Source organism: Lolium rigidum, chromosome 4 (assembly GCF_022539505.1).
Source record: "Lolium rigidum isolate FL_2022 chromosome 4, APGP_CSIRO_Lrig_0.1, whole genome shotgun sequence".
NCBI classification, from domain to species: domain Eukaryota; kingdom Viridiplantae; phylum Streptophyta; class Magnoliopsida; order Poales; family Poaceae; genus Lolium; species Lolium rigidum.
The window spans coordinates 248,547,512-248,569,478 of record NC_061511.1 but is presented as its reverse complement, the minus strand read 5'-3'; the positions used below and the strand labels follow the sequence as shown (position 1 = coordinate 248,569,478).

The following is a 21,967-nucleotide window of genomic DNA, read 5'->3' as shown; positions in this document are numbered from 1 at the left end:
CCTCTGATCGCCGCCACCGACGTGGGCCGTCAGTTCCCACTCCCACTCCAACTCGTGCTGCAACCGGGTCGATCTGAACATGCCTTCCAAGGCCTTCGACAACCGTCCAAGCACATCGCCGCGGATCGCTACCGAATCGGCGGCATTGAGCTCACTGTCGAGATGAGGACGTTCTCGTCTCGACCCGCCGATCGCCGCCATGACTAGGTTCTCCTCTCCACCCGCCCCGTTTAGTTTTTATCGAAGAAGAAGAAAGTAATCCTCGTCTTGACACGCCGTAGTATATATATGCTCCTCTGCAGGTACGAATCCAATATTGCATCGGAATCAACTTTCCAAGGCCTGGAATATGTGGCTACATCGGAAGGAAATCTTAAGAGGCCAGTTTCTTTTCCTTGGAGTTTACGCTACTTAACACGGCGTCAGGATATATTTCCACGGTAGTTACTTACATATGATTCCCTTCAAATCATATACCATCTAGTATATCTATATCTATGCCTACCATCGACGCATAATATTACTGCCGGGTTTAGCGGTAAAAAACCGCGTCCGTCAGACGGAATCCGCTCGCTCGCCCAGATCCCACAATCTCGATAATCACACGACCAAGGAAACCCCCCCCCCGCTAACCATCTACAATCTCACGTCACGACAATCCCGCACGATCCAACCCCTGATCTCGCCCAGCGCTTATGTTTTTCTGGTGGGTTTTGATATGTACAGCCTTAAACAGACGCACCAATAACCCTGCTGTAATATGCCTCCTAAGAGGATTGTAAAACTCTTATTTTTTCAATAAAATAAAACGTAAAAGTCTTTTGCGTTTTCACGAAAACAAAGTACTCTAAGTAAACATTTTCTCTACCCTTCAGTCCACTATACCTGCTCTAAGTATTACTTCAAGAGTACCAATCAATACCTCGAAGGCGTCCATAGCCTCATACACAGTAGTGATCAAAACAACGTGCGGAGCCTATTTAAGACATACCCAATGCACTGCCTTAGAGATACTGCTTCACACCTTTAGCTAGGTTCGGGTGGTTGAAAGTAGGTTCTGATGAGGAGGTAGCCTCCTCTTCAGGAAATGGGATCTTACGCCTTAAAAGCATGGTTTTTCGGAGAGAGAAAGAGATACATAGTGTCATTTTTGTGAGGACTTTTTTTTTCAGACTAAAGTTGTAGTTTTCATTGAAGAGATAAAATTTATCATGTTGCTTCTGATAACTTTTTTACATAGAGCAGGTAGTTGTATATGCCACCATTGCTCATGCCGTTATAGCCGATGTCGCATTCCACAATGTCTACATCACCCATGCATTTGCACTATCGGTACTTCTTTTACGAAGCACTATGTCTATGCGTACTCCAGATGGAAAACATCACACGTCACTCGCTTCGCACTTCTCACGTTCCACAGATCGAGGTGACTGGATTATTCAGAGCAAGATAAGATAGACATTCCATCAGCTAGCGCTAAGAATTTTATGTGAAACACCTGAACCTGCAGGCACGGTGTTACAAAGCAGCCACGGAATCCATTGACGACAGCATCCTCATGTTCTCTTCGGTGACGATGAACAGCTTGTCGTTGTCCCGGATCACGTCCACCGAGTCGATCTCTGATCCTTCGTGGTTCAGGACCAGCGCCTTCTCGCCATCGACTTTCAGTTTCTCTCCTGAGAGAAAACAGACAGACGTTTCAGCTACGAATTCATTTGGCCAATGCGCGTGGGGAACGATGCAGTATGCTGATATATGTTCAATTTCTTGGTGTCTAATGAGTACGTACCAATGATGGTTTTGAACTCTTCCATCGTGGCGGGCAGATTGATGAGCTTGCCGGCCTCGGAGCTGTGGTTCCTGACGAACGGATGACCCCTGTATATGCTCACCCGAGGCCAGTGCGCGCTGTCCGATCTCTTGCTTGGGAGCTTCCTCTGGCCAAGATCCCCTGACGAGCCGACCACCGTGACGCTGTCCGCCGGCGAGTCGTATATGGTTATCGGGTGGCCGACCTCCCGCTTCTTCGCGAGCTCGCGCAGCTCTACCACTGACGTTGTGGGGATGGCGGCGCCATCGCCGTCGTGGCAGGCCTTGTCCACGCTGGCGCCGTTCATGACAAGGAACCTGGCCACGTCGGCTCGGCCCTCGGTCAGCGCGACGCGCAGGGCAGTGGCGCCGTTGCGGTCCTCGCAGTCGACGCCCAGGCCGTGCTTGAGGAGCTCGCGGAGTGTGTCGATGTCGCCCCGCCGCGCGGCTAGGCAGAGGAGGTCGCCGCCGGCGTGCGGGGTCGAGACGCGCGCAAGGTGGTAGAGGATGCTGAACACCTTGTGGTGCCGCGCCGCGATGGCCTGCCACATCGCCGTGTTGCCCTGCGAGTCTGCCCTCACCGCCAATAGAGAACAGTTAGCCAATTTATTTTGTAGGGTGATCGCCGAAAATGATCAGTGATAAAGTGATCCGCTACCTTTGATGTTGAGGTTGCAGCCGTGCCTGAGTAGAACCAGCACGCACTCCTCGTACCCCTTTGATGCCGCGATGTGCTGCCAGTGGCACGGATCAGCTGCTCAGTGCACTGTCTCGCAGTTCGAACTGGAGATGAAAAATGTGTTGTTCTGCTTACCAACGGAGTTCTTCCTTTGGAGTCACCGATGTCAGGGTCCATCCCAACCCTGAGGAGGTCCTCAAGGAAGCTGCTGTTCCCAGTCGCGGCGACCGTGAGGAGATTGCACGGAATGTTGACGCCGCTGCTGTCCTCACCGGCGCTCTCACCCAGCAAGTCCTTCATGTCATGCACTTCAATCTGATGCTGAACAATAAAACACAGCAGGCAAGGATCGATTTATTTCAGTTATCATCCACAGAACTGAATTAGATGTGTCACGCTGACAGACACAAGAAGATATGCATTACCCTGAGGAAGTTCTTGATGATGATGACGCTGTCGTCAGGCTTGCTCTGCATGGCCTCCTTGAGCGTGGCCTGCTTCAGCCTCAACAGTTGGCTCAACGTCCTGGTCCGGAACGTGAAGCACTGTGCGCGGTCGCTCAACGCGCTCACCTCTCCAAAGATGTCCCTGGTGCCCAGCGTGCCCACCACTTGCTCCCGTTCGCCGTCGAAGTGGATGATCTCCACCTCCCCGGACACAATGATGTACACGTCGTCCGCCGCCTCGTTCTGCACGATCACGTCCTCCTTGGGCGGAATGTACTCCGGCTTCGTCCTAGTGACCAGGAGCAAGAGCGTCTCTCGAGAGACATCCTTGAAGAGGTACACCTCCTTGACGACGGGGAGGAAGAGGTGCTCGCAGATGCTCTTGCAGATGGACTTGGGCAGCTGGTCGATGAGCTGCTGCTGGTTCAGGCTCTCCGCCCTGAACTTGAGGCACATGTACGCCAGGATCTGCTGCTGCAGCCGCGGCGGCAGGCGGTTCCTGCTCACGAAGTTGGACGCCGCCCGAATGCTGTTCCTCTGCCAAACAACAGAAAATGGACACATGAGATTCAGGCAAAAGTAGTGCTTCTGTTGCCTGGAGGGTTACAGTACATGGAACTTACAAACTCCATGGTGCGGCGGGTTCCCTCGACAACGAGGTTGGTCATGTTGCCGATAAGGTAGGCGGTGAGGCCAAGGTTGAAGAGCATGTAGAAGATGTTGAAGATCATCTCGACGTTGTTCTGGGCATGCAGGTCGCCGTAGCCGACGGTGGTCATGGTGGTGATGGACCAGTAGATAGATGAGATGTAGCGCATCCACAGGCTCTCCTGCCGGAAGTTGGGGGTCACCGCGCCGATCCACGTCTTGTCCCGGTTTGGATACCGGTCTGCGATCATGTAATACAGGCAACCCGCGTAGTGCACCAGGAACAGAGTCACCTGAACCACCACAGCCATCTCTTTCAGAATTTCTCCAAAGTTCTTCGGACAAATACGCTGCAGGTGTCTCCGATGTTCCACAGACCAATACATTTCCAACGCTATCTTACCGCAATGAGCCGTGCACAGCGAATCCAGAAGTAGCTGAATCGGATGTCCTTCTCTAGCCTGAAGATTGATCGAATAGTTAGGTTCTGATTGTTCTGCATTTAACTGTTGGTTTATCGAGTGCTTCAAAAGGTAGTGTGTCTCCTCGCTTAATTACCTTGTGAAGAACTGTTTGACCTTCCTGAGACGCCACAGCCGGAAGACACCGAGCACGGTGTACACCCAGCCTTCCCTGACCTTCCCGGTGGCAAGGTAGGCCAGGCCTTGGAAGGGGATCGTCGACGCCACATCCAGGATGAAAAATGTCTTCAGGTACCTACATTTACAAGGTTATTACGGCAATACATAGAGATCAATAAATCAAATGTAACATAAAAGTAAAAAAACTTTGGACAGATTTTGCGCGCGAACGTGCCGATTCTAGCATGCTGGCGCGGCGGGATGTGAGCCGGTCGATATAGGCAGTGGAGGAACCTGGACTGTAACTGTTTGTGTGTAGAGATTAATGGATAAAATGCATCTGTCTTCTGTTGATCTATTCCTAGAACATGAAATCAATCATGTTTTTTGTTAAATCAATGAATCACTTCAATTCTGGACAGTGACATATATAAATTCAAGTGAACTTTGAAAACAGTGATTTTGAAAACAGTAAACTTTTGAAAAACACTCATGTGTGAAGTTTACTGCTCCCACACCGGCGCCCCCATAGTGTAGCCCCAACAAAAATTAAATTTAAAATGACATTTAAAAACCGAAATTCATATGAAATTTATACAAAAGTAACTCAAATTTAAAACTAAATAAAAATTAAAATTCCTCCTAATTTAATGGCCGCCGGTTGGGGCGCGCGACGGGCCCGCCTTGTGGTCGTTCTTCGCCTTTGCCGTCTGCGTCCGTGCCGGATTCTCGTCCCTTGCTTTGCGCATATGGCAGTGGAGCATGAAGGCCGGCGGCGCTGTCCCCGCGCTTTCAGCCTTTGCCGAGAAGCCTCGATCTCGGTGCGCCAAGCCTCATAATTGCGATGAGCGTTGAGCTCGTAGAGCTTCTATCGCTCCGCCTCCATGAGGAGGCGTCCTGCCTCCTCCGTGGCTGCTTGCAGGCGCGAGATCTCGAGGGCGTGCTCTAGGTTCGCGTTGTTGACGAACTCCCGCTACTCCTCCTTCAACCCCTGGAAGCGTTGCGCGTTCAACGACGCGAGGATCGCGCCTGCTCCGGGTCGACGGGGGCATGCGTCTGCTCGCCCCACTGCGACGTAGGCCTCGTGCCATGCCGTGAACCGTGGGTCCTCTTCGTCGTCGGAGTTGTACTCCGCATCGGGCTGCGGCTGCGGCCGTTGAGGCCAAGCATGGAGTACGTCGTCTGCAGACGGCGCGGCATTTTGAGGTGGAGAGGAGAGAATGGACCGATGGCGGTGGTGGAGATGAGAGGATAGCACCGCGGTGGTGGACGACATATGTAGTATATATCGGTGACAACTACTCGCATTTACGGCGGCGTAGGCGACTCGACATCGCGTGGCCAGTCGCTGCCCTCATGGTCGCCTCGGTTTCCACGCGGGAGACCATTAAACGCCGATGACCAACCTTCCCGCGTCGTGGCCGATGTGAACCGTCGCGTCCTCTCGCAGACAAGGCGCCCCCACCCGCGAAAACCGTCGTGCCGCGAGGCGCAGGTGCGCCCGATTCGCGCCCTACGCGAAAGTGCCGACACGGGGATGCCGGCGATTCTATTGGGCTCAAAAACTAGCAGGCGCAGTTTGGGGCGCACCGATGCGAGCCCAAAAACCACGCCGGCCCCTAAAACGCTATCGGGGCCGCCGGTGGAGATGCTCTAAGGTATGCGCATACAAAAGCAATACCATTCCCATACATGTATAGTTAATCCGTATAAATTTCTACCCATACCCGTACATATGGGTAAAAACTTTATCGACATCTATACCTGGCGGGTACCCGTACCTATTGTACCTATTGGGTACATGATGGGTATGTTAAATTGTACACAAGTTACTCGCAATTTTAAATTTATCTATAATAAATTTAATTAGAAAATGAATTATCTCAAGTGAATAACAAGTAGTTGAGTACATAACAATTAACAAAAAAAATTACATTCTCATAGTCTAACTCATGAGTCAACAAAAGTAGATGTGTCACGTAAATTTTGACAATAAACGTGCCTGTGGGTACAAGGCACTAGTGGAAAACGGGGCAATAGGCCCGGTCCATTTGGGCCTTTAGACCCGGTTCCCGAACCGGGACCAACTAGGCGGGACTAAAGGGGGTACCCTTTAGTCCCGGTTCAAAGATAAACCGGGCCTAAAGGCCTCGACACGTGGTGCGGCCAGTGAGCTCGCGGTGGAAGGCCTTTGGTCCCGGTTCGAGGTACGAACCGGGCCTAGGTTCCTCGCCGCGGCGGAGAATTGCTATTTCTCGCCGCGGCACGGGTTTGGGCTGTACCAGCGTTTCTCGCCACGGCAGAGAAACGAGGCGTTTCTATGCCGCGGCGAGTTTCAGCAATGCATATATATCATTCAAGAAACCACAAAAAATCGTCATGAATATATATAGACATTGTCAACAGTACACGACATCGTCAACAGTACACGTAATGCATGCATATTTACAATACAACATGTCCTCGACGAATTTCGTCCCCCGTCACGATCCGCCGATAGTGCTCTCCACCGGGGTAAGGACCTCGGTAATAAAGAATCCCGCGATTTCCTCTTGAATTGCTTTTATTTGATCCATCTGTTATGAGAGTGTCCCGCAGGCGTGTCATCTATATTTAAAAAAGGAGATCAATATATGAATGGAACTCAATACAATAGATGGTACTAATTAAGATTAATTGTGAAAATTTGTTATCGTACACGAGTGTGGTGTATTTGGGCATCCCCACCCTTGGGACAGGACATGTCACGCATGAAGGTGCGTACGTAGTATCCACATAAGTTATTCCCTTGTTCCTGCCTCATACACTTTATGAAAAAAATAGTTCGATCAAACTAATAATCAAGCATCGTATTGAAAGTAAATATCATATATAGAGTTTCACGGACATAGATATATAGTACTACTTACAGGGTAATCTTGAAATGTAAGCTCCGGTTTCCATTTACCCGGAACAGTATTGATGAACCGTTTCCAAGCCCTGCCCGGCAAAAATAATGAGTAAATGAGTAATTGATTAGTTGATGATATCTTCGAATTAGAGCAGATGAAGATGCCAATAAGAAATTGATTGAAACTACCTCTGGAGGATGGCAGCCATGTCCGCCCATTCCGCATATTCTTTACGTTTCGAGTCCATGACGTTTACGACTCCTCGGTGAAGATCAATGATTAGGAGAATAAAGTGGAATCTGCAGAAGGCATAGCTCAATGATTAGGAGAATAAAGTGGAAGCTGCACAACAATAACGTATGTTATATATAACACTCACTGGAAGTTGTAGGGAAAGAATATATCATCTTTGTCCGCTTGCTTCACTAAAAACATTACCATGTTGTCCTCTCGTGTCCTTGGCGAAGTCTCGAACCGTAACTTCATGAACTGTGTTTGGGTCTATGAACCCCAGCGGTAGGAGCTTGCCTCTTTTGTATTCCAGCTTCTTCATTCGCATAATTAAATGTATAGCGTACACAAAGAATATAATAAGGATAATTGTTAGTGCAAATGAATGAGCTACAAACTTAATTACACAAATAAATCACTTACAGAGCGGTAGCAACTGATAACAGCTTTGTCGAGGGCGTCTTGATTGAATAACTGAAACAGTTCTTCTAGCTCAATGTTTATCTCATCTTCCCCCCGGAAGTAATGCTCATCTCTAAGATACACCGTGAGGTAGCTTTCACTTCTTCGACAGGCTTTCAGGTACCATTCATGCAACCTTCGCATCTGAGTCCCTAGACGCGCGAGCTCGCCAGGTTTGACGAGATCTTTTCCGTATCTATACGTGTTTACCACTTGAGCCGTTGGATAGTAATCTTCGTACTCAACTGATGCTCCTCGAGCTCTAGCCGCCCGTTCGATCATCGATGCCGTCTCTCGGATCATGATATGGCTCCACGATGAAGTGGGGTGCGGCCTGAATGTCCTCGTCGTCCAAGCCGGGCGACTTTTTTTGCTTCTTTCATCGCTCTATAGGACTGTCCAAGAGAGCGGTCATGATCAGATCTCAGCTCAGGTCTCTTCATTCTCGTCTCGGCAAAGTGCTTCACTGTATGCGGTGGAATAAACATCTTCTTCGGTGCAGTTGCAAGAAACGCCTTTTGCTCTTCGGTCTCGCTCATGTGGCAACAACTGCGAGTCTCGTTCCCTCATTGGAGTTGATGATCTCTTCGGAGCTGTAGGAGGTGCCGCGGACCGCTTCCTCTTTCCTTAGGTGGAAGCGGCGGAGTCTCCTGACGAGGAGGAGGAGGCGGCGGAATATTTTCACGCGGAGGAGACTGGTCATGGATAGGGGAATCATCATCGCGCAGAGGAGAATCATCACGCGGAGGAGACCCTGCAGGTGGCGGAGGAGGCGGAGGTGGCCTCGCTTGTTGGCTTCTCACCCGGAAACACAATGTTCTCCTTCCGCCATTGCACGGTGGTTCTACGGGCTTCTCCCGGTTCTTTGATTTCCCCATCTTCACTGCGGGGTGCTCAAGCACCATCCCCTCATAATCTCTCAACACTTCATCCACCATCACAACAGCAAAGTCGTCTTGGACCGGACGGCAATGGTAAGACCTTGTAGGTAAGAAGATGCCGACCGCCGCCTTGAAGGATAGGTTGAAAACTTTAACATGCAGCTCACAAGGACGGCTCTCAGTGAGATCATCCACGGGGGGATAGCGAGGAGGCTCGACCACCTCATCATTAATATGATCGGCCTGCTGAGAGGAAGCTACGCTGCTTCTCCGGTGTTGTTGAGATTGCAGCGGGACGAGGGCATCGAGCAATGGCGCAGGATCTACAGCCTGCCCCTGAGCCATCTGGGATGTAAGTACTTGGGTTACCATGGTTAATTGGGCTTCCATGGTGGTAAAACGGCCCTCTAAGGTCGCAAAGCGGTCTGTTTCCCTTGCCTTTCTCCTCTCATGGCTTTTATCAGGAAATCTCTTCCTTTCCGCAGGAAAGCCATACTTCCACGGAACGGAGCCTTCTGTGCCTCGTGTTCGTCCGCCGTGTTCTTTGTTCCCAAGGGCACGTGTCAGCTCATCGTTCTCTCTTTCGGGCTGGAACCTCCCCTCCTCCACGTCCTTATGTGCTTTTTCCAGGGCTTCAATGGGAACCTTCAGATGAGCTTTCTTATAGATGCACTTCCCTGTTTCTGGATCCAACGTTCCCCCAATCCCGTAGAACCACTCCTTGCACCGTTCGATCCAACCGTGTGTCCCTAATCTGATCCCTTTACTGGTCGGTTCCGCCTCAGCTGCCTGCCACTTAGGACGGTTAGCCCCGTATCCACCGGACCCAGAATTTGGTGATATAGCTTCAACGCAGCATTTGCCTTATTTATTTCCGACCTTCTCTTAAATTCTTCTGACTCCGTGCTGTACTTCACGAATTCTTCCCAGTGAGTTTTTACCTTCTCATTGTCCGGAGTCTTCTCTATCTTGATAAGGCGGCGCAATCTTTTCTTGTGGCTCTTGAATAGTTCGGCCATCTTCTTCTTGCCAAACTCGCGGAGGGCCTGCTCCATCTTGGCCTTTTCAGCGTCACCCCCTCTTCGGGTACTATGTTGAAATGTGACATGAGCTTGTCCATAATGCTGTTTTTGGCTACATCATCGATATAAAGACCTTGACCTTCTTCCTCTGCAGACAGCACTAGTCCCTTCGGCTTGTGCCATTCTCGAACGGTGATCGGGACGTGGTCCCTAACAAGCACTCCGCATTGAGCTATAAATGCCTTTGCACCTTTCTCTCGGAGCAATCGGTTTACCATCCTTTTCGATGTGGGTGATGTCGTGCCTAACACCGTCATCCAACTTTTTGGCCGGGCCTCGCTTCCTCGACTTTACGGAAGAAGTGCTCGATCCGGAGGGCTAAAAAAGAAATAATTCATAGTCGAGTACAATTTAATTAGTTAATGCATCTAGTCGATCAACAGCGGCTTAATTAGTTTATATACCTCGGTGATAACTACGGTTCGGGAGCCATTATGAGGATCTTCTTCCTCAATATTCTCCGCTCCCTCACCGGAGTCATTCAAATAAGTTGCGGTGACATCGTCGCGATCATCCGTAGTACCGTTTGCTATGAGTTCCTCCATGAAATTTTCTTCAATTTCATCTCTCTCCATGCTTTCTACAACGACACTGCAAGCTATACATAGGAACCATCATATGATCAAATTAAGGATAATGCGAAAAACTGAAAATGGAGTTACATATGTGTAGTTCTTAACTAAGGATCGATAATATAGTGCTGAAAGCAGATATCGCAGTTACATGCATACATAGATATCGGGTTCCACGACCCTGTTTTGGGGGCGTCGAGCAGGGCGCCGGCAGTACGGCACCGCCACGGACTCGGCGCTCCTCCTCGCTCGCTCTTTCTCTATTTCGCGACCCTAAGTCTATGTCGCGGCGGCACCGCTACGGACTCGGCACCGCCACGGTCTAAGTCGTCGGCGCGCGGGGGGCGGCGCCGACACAAATGAATCTATTTTCTAACTTTTCTAACTTTTTCCTAACTAATTTTACTAACTTTTTTCTAACTAATTTTACTAACACTAACTAACTAATTTTCTAACTTTTCTCTAACTAATTTTACTAACACTAATTTTTCTAACACACTAACTACACTATTTTTGTTTTTCACTAAATTTTACTAACAAACTAACTACACTAATTTTTCTAACACACTAACTACACTATTTTTTTTCACTAAATTTTACTAACAAACTAACTACACTAATTTTTCTAACACACTAACTACACTATTTTTTTTTCACTAAATTTTACTAACAAACTAACTACACTAATTTTTCTAACAAACTAACTATACACTATAATCTAACAAATGAAAAAAAAAAGCCGGATCGAGCGAGGAGGCTTACCGGCGGAGGAGAGGAGCGGTGGCGGCCGGCGGGGTCGGCGGCGGCGATGGCGGCGGACGGCGAGGAAGAGGCGGAGGCGGGCGCGGCGAGGCGGGCGCGGCGGAGGCGGGCGCGGTGGCGGCGGACGGCGAGAGGAGTGGCGGAGGCGGCGGCCGACGTGCGCGCGGGCGGAGCGAGGCGGGCGCGGCGGGAGCGGCGGCGATGGCGCGGCGGCGAGGCGGCGCGGCGGAGGCGGGCGCGGCGGGAGGGCGGCGGCGATGGCGCGCGCGCGGCGGCGGCGAGCGGCGTGGGCGCGCGGCGATTGGGCAGCTCGGCGGCGTGGCGCGCTTCGTCTCCGCGGGATTGATCGCCGCGGAGACGAAGTCCTTTCTTTTATACTCCACCCTTTGGACCCGGTGCGTTTTACAAACCGGGTCCAAGACCCTTTGGACCCGGTTGGTAAAACAAACCGGGACTAAAGGCCTTTTTGCTGCGTTTTGCTGCGCGCGCAGAAAGGCCTTTAGACCCGGTTTTTAATACAAACCGGGTCCAAAGGCCAATTTTTTAAAAATTTCATTCCCGCCTTATTTCAAATGAAAAAAAGCCACCGCACCGCTCGGCCACCACCGTCACCGCCGTGTAGTGGCCATCGCCGCCACCGCCACCGCCTGCCCACCACCGCCACCGCCGTGTACTGGCCACCGTCGGCACCGCCGTGTACTGCCCACCACCGCCACCGCCCAACGACTACATCTCCTCTAATAGTGTTGGGGAAAGGGTTGGGAAATCTCCCGTGGCGCAGTTTCTCGAAGATGTTGTTGGTGCACATGCCCTACGGCATCTTCGGAAACTGCGCCTCGGAATTTTTCCCCTGCAAACCCGTGAACGACTACATCTCCTCTATATATATGGTACAAAAAGCCAACCACATCTCCACTTTTCATATCTTACATACTGTTAAATGATTACACAAAAATAAATGGGAAATTGATTGCCATGTTGAGATACTCATTTGTGCCATGGAGCATCTTCATCATTTAATCTTCTTCGGCCTTAACCATGGAGCATCTTCATCATTTAACTTGATGCTTGGATCAATGTTCACTCCGAAGGGTGGAATTTCATCAAACTGATTATAATCTTCCGACATGTCTGTCTTGTCCTCCACTCCCACGATGTTTCTTTTTCCGAAAAGAACTATGTGGCGCTTTGGCTCATCGTTTGATGTATTTGTTTCCTTATGTTTCCTTTTTCTTGGTTTGGTAGACATATCCTTCACATAGAAAACCTGGGCCACATCCTTGGCTAGGACGAATGGTTCGTCTCTATACCCAAGATTGTTGAGATCCACTCGTTGTCATTCCATACAACTTGTCTACCCGAACCCCGCCTCCTGTTTTGTTGACCCATTTGCACCTAAACAAAGGGACCTTAAAAGAAGGTCCATACTCAAGTTCCCGGATATCCTCTATGTAACCATAATATGTGTCATTTGGGCCTTCATTCATTATTGCATCAAAGCGGACACCACTGTTTTGGTTGGTGCTCTTTTTATCTTGGGCGATCGTGTAAAATGTATTCCCATTTATCTCGTACCCTTGGAAAGTCACTACGGTCGAAGATGGTGTCCGGGCCAGCAAGTACAGCTCGATCATCAATATCTTCGTTATTCAGGAGATGTTTTTGCAACCAACCGCCGAAAGTCGACATGTGTTCACGTCTAATCCAATCGTTCGACTGCCCGGGTTCTCGGGAGCGTAGAAAGTTCTTGTGGTCACCGATATACGGAGCCACCATGGTGGAACTTTGTAGAACCGTGTAGTGTGCTTGAGTCAAAGAAATCCCGTCCCTACATATCATTGATTTCCTTCCTAGCGTGCCTTTTCCACTTAGTCTCCCTTCATGCCGCGATTCAGGAACACCAATCGGCTTAAGGTCGGGAATAAAGTCAACACGGAATTCAATGACCTCCTCTCTGTTCCATAGCCCTTGGAGATGCTTCCTTCCGGCCTAGCACGGTTATGAACATATTTCTTCAAGACTCCCATGAACCTCTCGAAGGGGAACATATTGTGTAGAAACACGAGACCGAGAATGGAAATCTCATCGACCGGGTGAACGAGGAGATGTGTCATAATATTGAAGAAGGATGGTGGGAACACCAGCTCAAAACTAACGAGACATTGGACCACATCATTCCGCAACCTCGGTAGAATTTCCGGGTTTATTACCTTCCGAGAAATTGCATTGAGGAATGCACATAGCTTCACAATGGGCAGTCGAACATTTTCCGGTAGAAGCCCCTCAATGCAATCGGAAGCAACTCGTGTCATTATCACGTGACAGATCATGAGACTTCGGGTTCCGGAATGTTTTCTTCTCCATATTTATTATTCCCTTTATATTGGAGGAGAAGCCGGACGGGACCTTGATACTGCTAAGACATTCAAAAAATATTTCCTTCTCTCGCTTTTGTAAGAGCGTAGCTGGATAAATGACGTCCTTTAACTCTCTCATGCAGATTTTTGGGGTCTTTCCAACGTTGCTTGGTCCTCCCGTGCTTCCGGTGTATCTTTTGTCTTCCCGTACACACCCGAAAGCCTAGCAGGTTCACGCAAAGATTCTTCGTCACGTGCATCACATCGATTGAAGAGCGGACCTCTAAGACTTCCCAATAGGGTAGATCCCAAAATATAGATTTCTTCTTCCACATGGGCGCGTGTCCGGCATCGTCATTCGGAACGGACCGTCCGCCAGGACCCTTTCCAAATATTACATCTAGATCCTTGACCATACCAAATATATCAACACCATCACGATGGGAGGCTTCCTCCGGTGATCAGCCTCACCGTTGTAATGCTTGTCTTTCTTTCTTACGGGATGGGTAATCCTAAGAAATCGACGATGCCCCGTGTACACGACCTTCCCGACCTTTTTCCAAATAATCACCTTCGAGCTCATGTAAACAAGTGTGTGCATGCATTGTATCCCTTGTTTGACCGTCCCGAAATGTTACCAAGAGCAGGCTGGCCATTGATGGTTACGAAAAGCATCGCTCTTAGGTCAAATTCCTCCCCGCTTGTGCTCGTCCCACACACGTACACCCGCTAGGGACCACAGCTGTAGAAGTTCTTCGACTAATGGCTTCAGGTACACATCAATGTCGTTCCCGGGTTGCTTCGGGCCTTGTATGAGCACTCGGCATCATAATGAACTTCCGCTTCATGCACAACCAAGGAGGAAGGTTATATATACAAAGAGTCACGAGCCAGGTGCTATGGCTGCAGCCTCGCTCTCCAAAAGGATTCATGCCATCCGTACCGAGACCAAACCTTAAGTTCCTTGCATCCTGTGCAAAGTTTGGGAACTCTCTATCGATTTTTCTCCATTGGGATCCATCGACAGGGTGCCTCAACATCACGTCTTTCTTACGGTCTTCTTTGTGCCATCGCAACAACCTAGCATGCTCTTTATTCCCGAACAAGCGTTTCAGCCGTGGTATTATAGGAGCATACCACATAACCTTGGCAGGAACCCTCTTCCCGGGGCGCTCGCCCTCAACATCACCAGGGTCATCTCGTCCGATCTTATACCGCAATGCAAGTGCACACCGGACATGCATCCAAATTCTCGTACTCATCGCGGTAGAGGATGCGAGTCATTAATGCATGCATGTATCTTTTGCACATCTAATCCTAGAGGGCGGACAATCTTCTTCGCTTCGTACGTACCGGCGGGCAATTCGTTACCCCTTGGAAGCTTCCTCTTAATTATTGTCGACAACTTTCCAAATCCCGAGTCGGTGACACCGTTCTCTCGCCTTCCATTGCAACAATTCCGAGTAGTGTCGCCTAGCTTTTTATGGCCATCTTCGCAAGTTGGGTATAACAATTTGTTGTGATCTTCTATCATCTTGTCGAAGGCCAACCTTTCCTTTTCGGTTTCACATTCTCTCCTTGCATCAGCAATGGCCCGGCCAAGATCATCATCAGCGAGCTCATCTCGGTGCCTCTTGATCTTCTACTTCATTGTCTTCATTGCCTTCTGCAGTATCATCGTATTCGGGGAAATTGGGATAACCGTCATCATCCTCTTCCTCTTCGTCATTGTCTTCCATCATAACCCCTCTTTCTCCGTGCTTGGTCCAACAATAGTAACCGGGCATGAAACCGGATCGCAGAAGGTGGCCGTGAATGAGACTCGAGCGAGCGTAATTTACGGTATTCTTGCGGTACCACACATGGACAATACATGAAGCCACCATGTTTGTTTGCCTCCGCCACGGCCATAAAATTATCCAGGCCCGCGATGAACTCGTCAAACCGGTCGGTCAATGTACATCCATTGCCGATTCATCCGCATGATATAATTAAGCCGATCAAAACCATTACGTAACATCACGATGTATATATACACATGCATTTTATCAATTGCGGATGAAAAGGATAAAGTTGTTAACCTCGATGAAGAAGAAAAAAGCAAGTTAAGTGTGGCTTGATTTGTGTAAACTCAAGTGGCAAATCCTCTTAAGCATTTCATCAAACACCTCTTGTGCATGTGAAGAAGAGAGGAGAGCAATACACCATCTTGTGAAGATAGTGAAAAAATGGCTAAGTGTGGCTCACACTTGGGCGAGGGCAAGGTTATATAGCCGGAGGGGGCTTTGGACCCGGTTTGTCATACAAACCGGGACTAAAGGGTTCCCTAGGCCGACACGGCCTGGCGCGCCTCGCGGGTGGACTTTGGACCCGGTTTGTATGACAAACCGGGTCCAAAGGCCGCTACAGACAGGCGCCGGCCGGGTGGGGTCGTCCCGGCGAGAACGAACCGGGGCCAATGGGGGCATTGGACCCGGTTTGGTTCAGCAGTGGGTCATTTGCTTGGGACCAAAGGCCTCTTCTCCACTAGTGAGGCTATATCCGTGCTCTACTCATGATTTAACGCGTAGTATATGGGTACTACCCACGGGCATAAAAGTGTACCCATAGCCTGCCCATGTAGGTACGATACCCATAGGTAAAATTGTCATCCTTAGACGAAAATGGTGTTTATTAAAAAAAGTATACACATTTTTTATTTAATTTTCATGAATATTACGTGATTTCCAAAAACAGATTGACTCGACAGAAGGCCGCCGATTAGATCGCCCGAACTAGCACCTGGTTTTTCGTTAGAGGACAGACAACCGACGTGCAGAGTGGCCACCGAGGGGACCAGATCGGCCACGCGACGGCTGATCAACCTATGCACCGTTGACTACCTGCATGATTACTGCACACATAGTTAGCCTAATAATTGATTATTCTTTTCCCGCTAAATCCTTTCGCCTTCGTTTTGGCAATTCTCTCCCGCCTCCGTTTTCCGTCAATTCTCGCCGTCTCTCTCTATTAAACCGGATATCACTTAGTTGGGATGTACCAGTTCTTCTTCTTCCTCCCGCCGACGAAATTCCACCTTAAGTGTGCCTTGCTCTGACCCAGAATTTAGGCTAAAGAAGGCAAAGAATGGAAGCTTGCCACCGCGGGTGGGAGTGTAGCGGTATTGGTGCGTTCATCTTCCGAAGGTGAAGGAGGTGGAAGATTTTAAGTTGGTCACGAAGTTTTTCATGTGTGCCAACTATGACATTTCTCCACACCCTCGCGCAAGTTCGTCGTCGATGAGCCCTCTGGTATGTTATGAAAGCATGTTGAGTTTTTCTTTCGATGTTTTCTAAACTTGCTTATTTATGTTGTTGTCTCCTCCCCTCTGCAAATGGTACCATTGGATTGACAGGAAATAGCCGGTGTGGACGCTGTAGGAGATTGAGGATAGGCATCGGCGTGCAGGGGAGCAGTTTTTCGTGGAGGAGCGTGCCAAAAAAGCCGCTTCACAGAAGAAAGAGGAGCGAGAGAAAGCTAAATGGTTTGTTGAAAAAACTACTTGAAATCGGGGCAAAACCATGGTTTCCTATGGAAGAACTAAAGCGAAAGAAGAGAGAAAGAACATAGGAAGAAGAAAGGAGAAGGTCTGACACAATTTATTCTGTGTCTGCGGCTTATCGGCAGACGCGTCGTCGACCGAGCCTGTCAGCAGGGAAGTGGGCGATTCCTAGCTACATGTGAACGACATCGCTGTCTATCAGATGATAGTGGGACCCAGGACGCCTAGTTTGCCACTTGTCAACCGATCGGCGGTTGCTTCGTCGATCGAGTCACGAATATGAAACTTTTAAAGAACACGTATTATTCCTATAAAGTAAAAAAACTTATTATTTAATATAGTCGCCAGAAAAGGTGCCGCACCCCGGGCCATTGGAAATCAAAAAACAAAAAGATTCAAAGGGACCGGATTAGTAATTGGCAAAATCATCAAACATTCAAAGGCACAACAAATAAATCAGAATTATTTGATTATCGGAGTAAGATTCTGAAATCTGTGACGTGACAATGCAACTAAAATTCTTAGATGTATCCTTGTGGACCCTGCCGCGATCTGTAAAGATAGTGCCATATCATGAATCTAATCTAATCCTTCAAAAAGAAACAAAAGTTATACTATTCGGTCACACGATGTGGTCCCCGCCATGTCCCGGAACCTCACACACATCGCGGTACATGGTACTAGTGCAAACGTGCAGTTCTGTTTCGCACATTTGCCCTTTATAATTCATAAATCAACCATAGTTATTCATAAATCACAAATGTGTAAGATAAAGTGTAACGGCGTAACCCTGGTTGCAGAATTGTTAATAACGTCATAATAGTGCGGTTGGGATGGGGATTTGGTGTACATGGGCACCAGTGCTCCCTCCACTTTCAGATTTTTAAATTTTTTAAAATATCACACTTCTATTTCTTAAAAAATTATGATATTAAATATGTAGATAGATATGTACATGAGGAGTCTACGCAAAAAAATCCGGGTAAAAAATACTTTAAATTTTGAGAAATACAAAATAAACAAATTTCTGACAAAAGACATACTATTTTAATACTAATGTACTCCATTTACTGTCACAAATTTATCTTTTTTATATTTCCTAAAATACAACGTATTTTTTAACGGGACTTTTTTGCATACACTCGTAATGTACATATCTATCTATATATTTAACACCATGATTTTTAGAGACATAGAAGTGTGAGGTTTTAAAATTTTCGAAAATCTGAAATTGAAGGGAGCACTGGTGCCCATGTGTCAAAGACACTTTTTGGGTTGGTCAGGGTTCTGTACTGGTTTTAGAAGTCCCACCTCTACTTTCTTTTTGTCCCACTTGGATTTTCTTAATCTAGCTTGTGTCGCCACGATAAGGTATTTCATGAAGTCTCCTGAGTATATCATAATTTTTTTGGTGCAAGCGTCAAGACTTAAGACTGGATACGGGAAACAAATATATATATCATGCATGACCTGGCATGAACATATATATCAGGCAGTTCACTATAAGAAATATGTTCTTTTGAATGGAAGGCAAAATATATGTCTTAATTCATTGTATAAGAAGAAGATACAGTATCAAGGTTCAAAGTTACAAATTATGCATGCACCAAAGCCTACTCCCGGCAAAATATGACCTAATTTTTTTCGCCCCCCCCCCCCCGAAACCCACGACCTGGTATCTAGCTTAATTGTATTTAGAATAATCACCATCATGGTGCTCTTGCATCTAAAGGTCCTCGTCTTCTATTCATTCCAAATCGCGAACGAAACCTTCACCAAAGGTAAATTGAGAGATTGAAGTTTGGGAGTCCAATCTAATATTTTATCATATTAAAATTTCAGACAAAGTTGCTACATTTGAAAAGTAGGCGAGTTTTCGTCTCATCATCATGCCGCAAAGAGGGCAAAGCCAACTGCTTGGCCAACCCCTTCTCTCCAACCTATCCGCCGTCCAAACCCAGTTGTGGATGATTAACCAAGCGAAAAACTTGCATTTGGGGAAACCCGATTTTTCCAAACTAAAGAGTCCATCTCCGAATGCGTTGTCCCAACGAATTGCGCCTTGTAGACCTAAGAGCAAGAATATACCGCGGAATCGATGAGCTTCCAAATGATAGAGTCCAAGACATTGTCAAGAAGGTGGACTTGCGAGGTAATCTCCCAAAGATTCGTAAATTTTTGAATATGTTGCACGGAGAGGCCGACGGATGAATTTTTGAATATGACAAGACCTCCAAGAGAAGTTTGTCAACAAACCACGACCCAATTAAAACTTTCCTTGTCTACCGGAGGCATGCCCGAATAAACTCTGAAGTAATTTTTGATTGCTTGAAGGGGGTCAACCGGAACATCAATGGCGGGTTGAAGTGTTTTCCGCTCCAAGGGACAAGATTGCCGCCTTATCAACAAAACATTGAAAGTGGATTCCTTTGACCCTCCTCACCGAAAGTGAAATGCCAAGGTAATTCATTGGAAACTCGTTTTGATAGTCGGAAGGTCGAGAGGACATCATCAAGGTCTATCGCCCCTCATCGGATGGGAGCCACTTAGCTCTTCTGAAAATTTGTATAGGGGACCCGATGCATTCCCGAAGTAATCTAGTATTAGGCAACGGTCGAGATTTCTTCGCGGATAGGACACGCATATTTTGTCATTTGGTTTGTTGCCACCCTGATGCTAACACGAGAAGAAAAGTAGGGCCGAGAAAGAGGGTAACACTTGTGTATACTCCTAGAGAGCAGTGCTCCTATGTCTGGAAGCTTTTTGAACCGTGAAGCTCAGTCACTAGCTTAACATATACTGTCACCACAAGGAATTTAAAGTTAATAAGAAAAGTCATAAAGGTTGGATGTTGTGAGAATGATCAAGTGTGGATACATGACAAGATAGCACCCATGGCTTTGTATGACAACATTCTCTTATGTTTATCCCTTATATGTTCACTTTTGGAAAGGGCATAGCTTTATCAAGATGAAAACATATATCTTGTCGACAGATCTGGCCCATTTTTAGGAGAAAAAGGAGAGAAGAGAAGTGGGGAAATGCTTGTACCAAAAGAAGGCAATGGAGCATGGGTAACACGCACGGCAAAGCTAACGGTGTTTTGCAACTCAAATGCTAATACGAGAAGAAAGTAGATCAGAGAAAGAGGGGAACGCTTGTGGGTACTCCGAAGGACAATTATCCTGTGTTTGGAAGTTTTCTGAACCGTGAAGCCCAGTCCCCTGACATATTATCACCACAAAGAATCTAACTTTCTAAGAAAAGTCATAAAGGTTGGATGTTTTGAAATGGGTAAGTTGTGGATACATGACAAAAGATACCACCCATGACTTTGCGTGGCAACAATTATGCTTATATTTGGTATGTTTACTTTTGTGAAGGGCATGGTTTTATTTACTATACGAAACCATATATCTTGTCATATCCTGCCCATTTTTAGGACAAACAAAAGGAGAGGAGAGAAGAGAAGTGGGGAAATGCTTGTATTGCAAAATCAGGCAATGGAGCATAGCTGCATGGGTAACACGCACGGCACAACTAACGTTGTTTTGCAACTGAATTGCAGCGTATGTATCTATAGCGATATGATAAGGATGTATGTCGTCATGCAACTCAAAAAAGGAAGAAGACGCAGGTAGGCAAAGGTGTATGCAACGTACCTGCGGGTTATCCTCTTCCTGTCGCGGACGAGGAGCTGCGTGCTGGAGTCGATGTAGGCGACGAAGAAGGTGAGGACGATGTCGATGGCGAAGAAAATATCGACGACCATGTCGGCCACCTCCAGGCCGCCCTTGGGGGAGGCGTCCATGAAGGCGACCTCGAACGGGTACACCCACGCCGAGTACGCCACCAGGATCACCATGAACGTCTCCCAGCACCTATGCCGCATATATGCATTATCAATCTATCATACCATACCACGCCGATCAAGTGAAGGTCATGTCGTACGTAGCAGCTGAAGAGATCCTAGCCATGGTGGCCGGTGTCACTCACTCACCTGTATCTGGAGTCGAGAGGCGAGACGACCCACTTGTCGGGGCCGGTAGGGGACTGGCTGTAGCCGAGGGGCGGCAGCAAGAGCTTGGACAGGTTCCGGAGGTTGAATGAGCGGTTGAAGGAGCGGGACGTGCCATAACCGGAGCCGGAGCCGCTTGTGGCTCCGCCACTGCTCGTGCTCGTGCTCTGGAAGCTGGAGATCTTCATTGCTCCCGCGTCGAGAAAGAGCTACCACTGAATTCCTTCTTGGCAACCCCAGCTAAATCAAAGAACTAGGGAGAACCAGCCGAGATGGGCACGTACGTACTACGTGCTAGCTAAGAGAAACCGGCCAAGACGTGCATATGGTGCGGTCGGCCGGGGAGGGAGATAGAAGCAAGAGAAACGAGAAAGGCAAGGATCAAATCAAGGCATCGAAATAATGGAGGCGAGCATCCCTCGATCCATCAATAATGGAGGATAAGGGCATCTCCAACCGCGCGACCCAAACGGACGCGCTGGGTCGTCCGTTTTGGGCCGTTTGGGTCGCCGCCCGGACACGCGGACAGATGAAGACGTCCGTGCCTTTTTTTACTCCCCAACGCACAGCCACGACCCAAATCCGACGAGGCAAGAGGAGACGCGCAGCGGCGTGGTGAGGCGCGGCCGGCGTCGTGGCGGCGTCGCGACAGGCCTCGGAGACGAAGCCGGCGGGGCTGGGACCGAGCGCGCGGGTGAAGGCTGCTGTCCAGGCTGCTGGACACCCACAGCGGCTCGTCCACCTGCGCCACCTTGACCAGCTCCTTCATGGCCGCCAGCTCGAGCTCCAGCACATGCCACCGGCTTCTGCGTCGCCTGCCTCCGCGAGCGCCTCGCCGGCCTCGAGCCATCTGACGTCGCCCTCGCCGGACTGCCGCGGGCGCGGCCCCGTTCGCCGCCGCGGGCGCAGCCCCATCGCTGCCTCCTTGCAGGTCCCGTCCTGGCCCTCCAACGGGCGTCGCAGGCAGCTGGGCGGAGCGGCGCCCCTGGCCATGGCGCGGGCGG

General features: G+C 48.7%; 1 protein-coding gene across 2 annotated transcripts; it reads right to left on the bottom strand.

The window, feature by feature from the left end:
* Positions 1 to 1,254: 1,254 nt before the first annotated feature.
* Positions 1,255 to 21,375, bottom strand: LOC124707464 (potassium channel AKT2-like). Of its 2 annotated transcripts, none has more exons than XM_047239121.1 (10): positions 20,946 to 21,375; positions 20,608 to 20,826; positions 4,144 to 4,302; positions 3,989 to 4,046; positions 3,561 to 3,878; positions 2,917 to 3,474; positions 2,627 to 2,812; positions 2,471 to 2,546; positions 1,793 to 2,383; positions 1,255 to 1,679 (listed from the first exon to the last, which is right to left on the bottom strand). In XM_047239121.1, the coding sequence occupies exons 1-10, from the start codon at positions 21,149 to 21,151 to the stop codon at positions 1,519 to 1,521; spliced, it is 2,532 nt and encodes an 843-aa protein (XP_047095077.1). In that variant the 5' UTR covers positions 21,152 to 21,375; the 3' UTR covers positions 1,255 to 1,518. The 2 variants fall into 2 exon arrangements, with proteins under 2 accessions (XP_047095077.1, XP_047095076.1); XM_047239120.1 differs by having other exon boundaries at positions 2,641 to 2,812.
* Between the last annotated feature and the right edge of the window lie 592 nt (positions 21,376 to 21,967).